Source organism: Pseudorasbora parva, chromosome 8 (genome assembly GCF_024679245.1).
Source record: "Pseudorasbora parva isolate DD20220531a chromosome 8, ASM2467924v1, whole genome shotgun sequence".
In the NCBI taxonomy this organism is placed as follows: Eukaryota; Metazoa; Chordata; class Actinopteri; order Cypriniformes; family Gobionidae; genus Pseudorasbora; species Pseudorasbora parva.
Genome location: NC_090179.1, coordinates 12,475,971 through 12,486,503, shown reverse-complemented (window position 1 = coordinate 12,486,503; position 10,533 = coordinate 12,475,971). Strand labels below are relative to the sequence as shown.

The window sequence follows — 10,533 nt, the reverse complement described above, 5'->3', positions numbered from 1 at the left end:
AAGGTTGCTGCTTGTAATCAAATGGCTGCAATTGCAAGTAAGTTAAACGTACAGAAATAAAGCGTTAAGTTTCAAAGTGGGCGGTGAAATAGCATGGGATGTTACTTTCGATTGGTCTAGAGCCGTTAAAAAAAAAAAAAAAAACTGGTTGGTCAGAGTCGGTGATGCCGGGCGGAAATCCATGTTTAGTTTACGATTTGTAGCACTCTTAAAGAGTGTGTGTGTATATATATATATATATATATATATATATATATATATATATATATATATATATATATATATATATATATATATATATATATATATATAGTACTCATCATGGCAATAAATATCACCGATTTTCAAACATGATAATTTACATATATTCATTTCTGTACCGTTTAAGGTCCACTGTGGGCACGCCCCCTTTGACGTCCAGACACTAGCAGCCCTCTTTCAGACCCATTTCGATTGGACGGCTTTTATGTGATTTTAGCCAATCGCAGTCACCCAGGTCACAACAAATGAACAGGAAGAAAAGATGGCGGCGAGGAACGGAAAGAATGGTCTGCTCGAAAAAGTAAGAATTCTTTATATTATGTCGCTTTTTATGCGACGCGGTTATATTTGGTCAACGGTCTTGAGGGTGCAACATAGTTTATACATTTTTAGACATTTCACCTTTCGCACCCGTTATCCGGACGCGGACGTTGATGCGACCATGGCGCTCGTTTGCGTGTCAGGCGCCAAACGTCAACTTGTATCAATGAAAGCACGCGATTAATTTAGCAGTTTTTATATTTTCATACGGTCATGTATGTTGAAAGCTACCTGATGCCGTTTACATGTCTAGACACAGAATACACAGTGTTGCACTAAATACTGTTATGCTCATAATTTCCATCGTCTCCAGCGTGACGAACGAAGCCTGTCATTTTTATTTCCAGTTTGGCGTTTGTAAAAGCCCATTTCGGTTAAAAGGTACAATTTATTTATTTGTTTATTTTTTACTGTGACTTATTTATTTTGTTTAATGTGATCCGAAATTGATATTACAAGTTGGTGAATTTTCAGGCGCTTTATCAGAAGCTGTTTTACAGTATTTTAAATAACACATACTTGTAAATGCACAAGCTTTAAAATAATTTTTCAAAATCTAATAAAGGCAAATGTCTTAAATACATACGGTCCTTTATTCGGGAAATCCATATTATATGGAAGTTACATAAAATCACATCCCCTCAAAATACCGTAGCTCTTTTTATATTTTTATAATGTGTATATTTTAAAAGTGTTTTGGTTATTTTCTTTGCCACTTATTACAAAAAGACTGTTATAAATGTGTTCTAACAACCAGGTGGATTTTAGTTTCACAGTTCTTTTAGACTCTGACGTGGCTGAAAGTAATGACTTGCTGATGCCAGATGTTAGGTGACATTTTTACTGATTTAGATCAAATTGCCTTTTTGAGGGATTTATTAAAAGATGCTACACTAGTAGCAACCATATGTTACCAGCCAGTGAAAGCAATGCAATAGAAAGATATAGATGTATTTTGTAATTTAATTTCATCATGTTCAATTAAAACTACGAAATATAAACTTATAAACAAAGTTCTTTGAACAGTAGCTGTACGATGTTTCGTTTTCAAACCTGCACATATAAAAATAAAATGCTTTTGGTTTGACGGTTTGGTCTGATAAAATCCAATTGCATGTGTTGTTTCAGTGGAGGATTGATGAGAAACCAGTGAAGATCGACAAATGGGATGGTGCGGCTGTGAAGAACTCTCTAGATGATGCAGCTAAGAAGGTCTGTTTATATCAATGTTGTTATATGGGTCCTTCTCAAAAAAAATAGCATATGTCATTCAAGTTCATTATTTTCCATAATGTAATGATAAAAGTTAAACTTTCATATATTTCAGATTCATTGCACTCCAAATAAAATATTTCAGGTCTTTTATTGTTTTAATACTGATGATTTTGGCATACAGCTCATGAAGACCCAAAATTCCTGTCTCAAAAAATTAGCATATCTTGAAAAGGTTCTCTAAACGAGCTATTAACCTAATCATTTGAATCAACTAATTAACTCTAAACACCTGCAAAAGATTCCTGAGGCTTTTAAAAACTCCCCGCCTGGTTCATAACTCAAAACCGCAATCATGGGTAAGACTGCCGACCTGACTGCTGTCCAGAAGGCCATCATTGACACCTGTTTTCTGTCATTTATTCTTGTGATGCAGAGCTGAATGTTCAGCATCATTACTCCAGTCTTCAGTGTCACACGATGCTCAAGAAACATTTCAAATTTTTATCAGTGATTATTAAAAAAATAATAATAATACTTTTATTCAGCTGAGATGCATTAAATTGATCAAAAATGTAAATGTTACAAAATAAAAATAAATGCTGTTCTTTTGAACTGTCTATTCATTAACTAATCCACAAAAAAGTATTATTATTTTTTCCCAAGGAGAAAAAAAATCAGCACAACTAATTTGAGCTGATAAGAAGAAATTTAGCTGCCAGCGGGAACTATTGGTGTTAAGCACAAGAGAAGCAAACAAGGAAGCTAGCAGCAGAAAAACTGCAAAAATGTGTGAAGACCTTTTTTGAGACTTATTTAAAGCACAAGGGTTGAAAACCTTGCATTAATTGGTATAGAACCAATTTCATTAAAAAAAATTTTTTAGAGGGATTGAGTTATGCCCCTTTCACACTGCGATTCCGGCAAATACACGGATAATGCGACCCGGCATTTGTTCCCAGGCCGCTAGATTTGGTCCATTCACACTGCCAGCGAAATACTGTAATATGTGCGCTTTCACACACAACCCGTAACGGTCCCGGGTCGAGTTGATACGTGACATCCTGATGTGACGTATAATGGCGAGCGATCTCAGCTTCAGGGCGGATAGTAAGGAGCTCCGTGGTCTCGACTTGTGTCCAGTTTGCGCACATTTCTGCTTGTTTAATTTTAGTTTCTTTTGTATACGAACACTCTCTGCGTTTAAAACACTGACGAGCTCTTCAGGCACTGCAGGGTTGTATTATTGAAAAAACAAGCTCTAGGAGTCGCACGATAACTACGCACACGTTGCGGCATATGTTACGGCTTTTGTTCACACAGCGCTCGTCCCGGGTCGAATACCGCAATATTACTAGGTCCCCGACCGGGTCGAATTCGGTGATCAATCCCGGGAGGTGGTTGCTTTCACACAGAAGGCGACCCGGCAATGTTCCGGGAATATTGCGGGTCCGACGTGCAGTGTGAAAGGGGTTTTAGAGACTCCAAATTTGCTATGGTGTCAGTGTGCCAAATTTCATAACTTTCCTGCAAGCTGCCATAGACTCAAAAGCGGAAGAAGTAGTAAAAGAATAATATGAAAACCAACGATTACAATAGGTGCCTACGCACCTTCGGTGCTTGACCCATCTCACTATTATTAATGATTGAGTATGAATAATAAAGGATCATGAAGGATCACGTGACACTGATAGTAACTACTAACTGGAGTAATGATGCTGAAAATTCAGCTTTGACTTCACAGGAATAATTTACATTACAATGACGGTTATTTTAAGTGTTAATATTTCATAATATTAATAATTTTACTGCATTTCAAAACAAATAAATACAGCCTTGGTGAGCAGAAGAAACTTATTTCATTAAATGTAAAAAATGCATGTGTGTGTTGATTTTTATGTGGTTTCTTGAGTGATTTATTTGCATGTTTTTTTTATACTGGGTACTTGCATCCATTAGATGCGTTTTTAAATCATCCACCTTTCTTTTTCTAACCACAGGTTCTGATTGAAAAATATGGCTACATTGAGAACTTCAACTTAGTCGATGGACGTCTGTTCATTTGCACGATCTCCTGCCTTTTCGCCATTGTAGCTTTAATTTGGGATTACCTCCACCCGTTCCCAGAGTCCAAGCCTGTACTGGCGTGCTGTGTTGTTTCATATCCTTTACTGAGCAAACTCAAAGCACAGTCGAGACTGGAGGTTTGACAATGTAAATAATGTAAATTGGGCACTGCTTCAGTTTTTGTCCTTAACAGATCAATACATACTTCATAATGATGGGGATTTTGACCCTGTACACTTCTTACAAAGAGAAGAACATCTTCCTCGTGGCCTTGCAGAAGGACCCAGCTGGAATGGACCCAGATCACAGTTGGCAGCTGTCTTCAAGCCTAAAAAGGTGAATTTTACCGCGCCTTCAGGGCATGCTCTGAACCACTGCTTAATTTTTCACTTCATTTAGATTTATATTCCACTAAATTATCAGCTTTTTAAAGTGTGTGTGTGATCTTCACTTAACACTTTGTAGCACAGTTCCCATTCAATTAATCGCAATAATCTTTGTGCGTTGTTACTTTTAAAATCTAACACTTAACTTTCAATTTATGTCAGTTTTAGTACTAAATTTAAACATTTAAAATACTGTTTTGGTGCTTTTTGATGTGAGGGACAGCACAAAATAAACCTGAATGAACATCAGAAAGAATTTTGAAAGATAAAGTAGAAATAGGAAATGTAAAATGTCTCGTAATTACTCAGTGTTTTAACCAAAAGATGTTAAATGGATAGTTCATCCAAAATGTTTAATTGCCATCATTTATTAACCCTCATGTTGTTCCAAACCTTTGTTTCTTTGTTCTGCTGAACATAAGATATTTTAAAGGGGGGGTGAAACACTCAGTTTCAGTCAATCTCATGTCAATCTTGAGTACCTATAGAGTAGTATTGCATCCTTCATATCTCCGAAAAGTCTTTCGTTTTATTATATTTATAAAAGAAATATGGGCTGTACCGAGTCTTTCCGGAAAAAACCGAGCGCCTGGAGGCGTATCGTGTGGGCGGAGCTAAAGAATGACAAGTGCGCAAAGCGGTGACGTCCTCAAGCGTGGAGAAACCCATGGCTATCTCAGCTAATAGATATGATCCAGAATCTAATTCGGAGGCTGAAATAGAAACAGCAACAGCAGGACGTCCGTCTCTGTGGTAAGTACTGTATTTAGAGGCCTGTCAACATGACATGATTCGGTTTATGGACTATTGTATGCGACCAAACCTTAGTAGCAAGCAAAACGGTTTTGCACGTCAGACTAGTGTAACGTTATAAGTTACATAAAACAGCAATGAAGTCCGTTAGTGCATTTGAATGACGAAGCACGCGATCGTGTCGTTTACTGATGTTTACATACGCGACGATAAGCACAGCACAGACATTTGAAGCAGTTTAAGTTAACTCACCGGCTGCTTCCAAAGCAGGACCGAACCTTTATCGCTGGGATGGCTCCGTCAAAAACACACTTCTTGGAGTGTGGAGATCCACTTTGCGATGCGACTGAAGCATTTCTGCGTTCAAATCGGTTCAAATGCAGCGCTGCCTTCCCGGATTGCTGTGCTGAAGCGTTGAAGTCGCCTTAATGTCAAAGTGGAGGAATGAAGTGGAGCGCGGCGCGGACTATAACCGACATTAGTGTTCACGGACGACTGGATCTGCAGCTGAGAGCAGTTTACTGTTTACAGCGTGCATTTCCTCTCTCGCGCTAGTGACGCGCGCAAGCACCCTACCGGGAGAAGAGCCCGTACGGCCCATACAAGGACCTTCCGATCTTTTAACGTCAAGTAGACCCATACTCGAAAAAAACTCTCTGAAACTTGTGAGAAACCGGAAGGAGTATTTTTGACACAGAAATACTCCATCAAACGTCCAACATTAGTTTTTGAAACTTTGTCTATGTTTAGGATGGGAATCCAAGTCTTTAACAGTGTAAAAAGCTCAGTATGCATGAAACAGCATTTCACCCCCCCCCCCCCCCCCCCCCAATTTTTCTTATATTTGCCCTTTATTCCACACCACTGTCTCCACTGTCCTTTGAACGGCTCGTTTGCTTCCTGCTTTTATGAATCCCATCCCTCTGAAAAACGCAACGGTCTTAGATTGGTTAGATGGCCAAATGTAGTTTCCTGTATTTTTATTGGCTGAAGTGCCAAGCACAGGTTGCTGGAAACGCCACACCCCTTACCATTACGGGCAGAAGTCACATCTGCGGAGACTAGCAAGGGTTTATGATGTCACCAACCCGGGAAGAAGCGCGCTGTAGTCCAGACCGGACGTTTTTGTAGCCAATAAACTGCCATAAATTTAAAAGACTATCTCCGTTTGCAGTGAACTTTCAGCGCTGTAACTTTGCAGATAAGCTCAAGCAGCAACATCACACACTAACTAAAGTTAAAAAAGTGAAATCGCATGCAACCACCCCTTTAAGACACTGAACTCTCATTTCATCTCTTACTTCAAAATCAATGAAAACATGCCTAGTACACCTCCTAGTGTTCAAAAACCACTTAACCTAACACTAAAAATAGCTTAACTAAAAAGCTTAAGAGAATTTATTCAGATAAGAGTGGTTTCCAACATAATATAACATAAATATGAATGCATTTAAAGATATTTTTTTTTTGAGGGTGTGTAAGTCTGAACAAGCGAGTTAAGGTATAGTGGTGCAGAGCTTGTGGTTGCTTTGTAGGCGAGCACCAGTGCCTTGAATTTGATGCGAGCAGCCAGTGCAGTCTGATGAAGAGAGGCGTGACGTGAGTTCTCTTCGGGTCTGCATTCTGGATCAGCTGCAAGGGTTTGCTAGAGCATGCTGGAATGCCAGCTAGACGCACTGTATCTGATGCTTTGCGTTGCACTTGATGTAAGGCTTGGATGCTCAGCCAAGGAAACCCATTCAATGAAGCTTTCTACACACTGTTCTTGAGCTGATCTGACGGCCATGAGAAGTTAGGAGTCCTAGCTATTGACTCTGTAGAAAGTTGGCGACTTCTGCGTACTGTGCGCCTCAGCATGTGCTGACCCCGCTCTGATGTGGACTTCAACTTCATGGCCGAGTTGCTGTTGTTCCCAATCGCTTCACTTTAATACCACTAACAGTTGACCTTGGGATATTTAGTAGTGAGGAAATTTCACAAATGGGCTTATTTCACAGAAGTCAACCTATCACGGTACCACGCTTGAATTCACTGAGATCCGGAGAGCGACCCATTCTTTCACAAATGTTTGTAGAAGCGTCTACATGCCTAGTACTTGAGTTTATACTAGGGATGGGACGAAATATCGTTTGACAAAATATCGCGATACAAAACGTGACGAAACGCATCGAGGTCGAAAAAAATGTATCGCGAAATAAAGATAGATGGCACTGCTGCATGATTTGTGTAGAATGAGGTTGGGGTGCAGCAGCAAACATTAATAGGGAAAGAAAAGGGTTGACATTAGCATTAATATTCTAAACCAAAAATGCAGTTATTGCCTACATAAACTACCATATTTTCTGTTTAACTTTTATTAGACTCCAGAAAGAAAAGGGCATTTTTTCACTGAGCACATTCTCTGCAGTCTGAGCGCGATGCACTTAATCTCACTCTCGCTCATGTCTGAGGTAAATCATTAACACCATAACCGCTTACCGTACACCTGTTTTATTGAACTAAATACATTACAATCGGCTAAAACGAATGCACAGGTTACTTTCCTGAACAAGCGCGCTCCCGAGTCCGTGTTCTTCACACTGTCCACGTGAATCGCGGCCCAGTTCGGCGCGCACACGCAAAATACCGGCAGTTCAACAGGAAATGCGGATCTCTTAAAGGGGCTGCACTATATTCCTTCTCGTGTAATATGGACCTCCTCCAGGTATGGTCTGGTTCTGGTTCGCTCACTGGTACACATTAACAATTTTTCATACGAACTTTGCCCTGTTCTGAATTAAACTGCCAGTGTAAAAACTCCCTTTATATTCTTAAAATGAGAGAAATCACTAACAGTTACTTACTCATTATTTTTAAGTTTAGGCTTAAGAGAACAATTTCTTAGATAAACATATCTATGACCTTTGATATGTCTAGTCTTCATACTGTATTGATTATTATTGAATAAGTATGGTTTCACTAATAATAAATGTACATTTGCATAAAGCATGCATATTTGTCCATACCTATGTTGATTAGAGTATTAAAAACTTAATTTAAGATACATTTACAATTGCTAAAAAGGTGTGATTTAAAATCGAGTTAACTCATGACAATCATGCAGTTAATCGCGATTCAATATTTTAATCGATTGACAGCCCTACAGTGCCCTCCACAATTATTGGCACCCCTGTTTAAGATGTGGTCGCAGACTTCTAAAAATTCTTCTTTTTTTTTAAACAACATAGAACCAAAATGCAAAAAAAGAGAAAAATCCTACCGTTCGTTTAAGTACACTACTTTGGTGGTAAAAAAATCACAGATTTGAAAAAAATAAACATAAAATTTGATATCGTATCGTGACGTATCGTATCGTAACCCTGGCATATCGAGGTGCATCGTATCGTGAGTTTAAGTGTATCGTCCCATCCCTAGTTTATACACCTGTGGTCATGGAAGTGATTGGAACCCTGATTTCATGGATTTGGAGGAGTGTCCCAATACTTCTGGCAATATGGTGTAACTTCTTTAGTGTTCAGCAGAACACAGAAACTCTGTGAACTATCCCTTTTAATGAAACTTGTAATGAAGTGTCATGTAATGTTACATTTACCTCAAATGTTGCTTATAAATTGAACTCTAATCGTGAAGTTTGTGTCAATACTGAGCCCTATTAGCAAATGCAAAGCAGTACCATTCTTCAGAAGAGAAGTTTTATACTGTAGTTTACTGCAGTACTAATTGACTTGTCCTTTAGGTTTGATGACCAGTATACGTTAAGAATGTCCTTCACTGACGGGAAAACCAAGCTGTTCAGGGAGACGGAGTTCACAAAGTCAGTCGGCACGTTCTTCGACGAGAACGGAACGCTGGTGATGGACCAATTTGAAAGATATGTCTCAAAGCTTCATGACACATTGGCCACTGAGAAGAAGACAAAGTAAACGGTTGGTCGTAATGGACGGCGCCGGCCTTCAGGGACCCAGCGCACACAGTAACGGTGGCTAGAGTGGGACAAAACACAGATGTTATTCAGGCTAGTGGGTGTTTTCACAGTTAAGCTCTCAGCTCTAACATCACATAGTCAGCACAGGTTTTTGTTGTTATTGCTAATGTTAAAGAAATGGTCTAAATTGCTCCTTTTTTTTAAGCCATGTTTTGTTTTTTAAATGCTAGTACAATTCACACTGGTGTCTCAGTTTTGTGCTCTAAATGAAATGCCAATCATTTCTACAAAATGCATAGATACGAAAAAGTGTTCTTCAATATCAGTGATATCTTGAGTACATTTAAAACTCACTTTAAAGAAATAGCTCACATTAGGTTAGATGTTGGAAGAATATTCATATTTCCATTAAACAAAGTGAGTCCCTCCTTACTTTAGGAGTGTTTTTGGATCAGAGGTAATGTACATCAGTGCTCCCACATTTCAAGACGGCTTCAGAAGTTGAGTGTCTGAAATTAGTTGATTTTCGTAAATCTGAGCACCAGTGTATATATTTTGTCCACAGAGCCTTATTTAAATGTCTGTTCAATCTGCATTTTTTTTCTTATTATTCTGAATTTTATCTGTTGTTTAGGCTTTAAAGGACAACGCAAAAATCAACTATGTCCATCTGTCGTGTTGTCCTCCTACCGCTTTGATACTTTTTCTTTGGCCATTTATGCTTGAACCAGGGATGACCGTTTTATGTCGGATCAGTCTTGACCTGTTTTTCACACTCAGGAGTGAATGGACCTGAATTTCCTGGTTTTCCATCAACAGCTATTTTCATATAGATTATCTTAATTTATTTTGAAAAGTTTAGAACCATGCAGTTTGTTTCTCCGTATTGTGAAATATTAGGCCTGCTGAATTCCTCCGGGACTTCTTGGCGGTTTTTGTCTAATGATATTCAGCTTTAGTTACCCATATTGTATGTGCCTGTTATTCTCAAACAAAACAAAAAAAAGTTACAAAATAAAGTAAGGCATTTTTACATGTGTGTACTGCTGTCATTCTTTATATGAGGAACATTTGCCAAATAATTTTTTTGCTTTTGTGATTGAACACATTTGCTCATTTTACAATTATAGTGTTCATATTCTGATCAAGCCATTCTGCTAAGGAGGAGGACGGATCATTTACATGACAAGAATATTCCTATATTGATCAGGTTTTCATCTTGCAATTATAAATGGATTTAAGTTATTCAGTTTTTTCCAAAACATTTTTAACACACGTCTGATAGCATTTTTTTTTTCTTCCAGACTTTGAAAATACATTGTAATAAAATATTATAGTTGTTATTCCAATAAAAAAAAGTTCTTCAGTTGCTTGAATTTTCCCAACCATCTCATATCTTGTTTCTCTAAAAACTACTTTCAGATGGGTGTGCAGAATATTGTTTCATAATGTTGTTTACATAACCCAAAATTACAGTTTATACTGGTATGTGCCTCTTAAATTGTGTATACAGGGTTCCTACGCAATTTGGAAAGTATGGAAAAAAGAAAGCAGAGTAGGGAAAAAAAATTATAATTTCCAGACTATTGCCCCAATTTAGTTTGCTAT

The 10,533-nt window shown here is 38.2% G+C and overlaps 2 protein-coding genes across 2 annotated transcripts in view; one reads left to right on the top strand and one right to left on the bottom strand.

Moving 5' to 3' along the window:
• lipt2 (lipoyl(octanoyl) transferase 2) overlaps positions 1–10,533 on the bottom strand; it is a 571,631-nt gene that overhangs the window by 29,666 nt on the left and 531,432 nt on the right. The gene's annotated exons all lie outside the window — the stretch shown is intronic.
• spcs2 (signal peptidase complex subunit 2) lies at positions 451–9,958 on the top strand. Its single transcript, XM_067450130.1, has 5 exons — positions 451–562; positions 1,711–1,794; positions 3,795–3,947; positions 4,055–4,197; positions 8,737–9,958. The coding sequence occupies exons 1-5, from the start codon at positions 524–526 to the stop codon at positions 8,921–8,923; spliced, it is 606 nt and encodes a 201-aa protein (XP_067306231.1). The 5' UTR covers positions 451–523; the 3' UTR covers positions 8,924–9,958.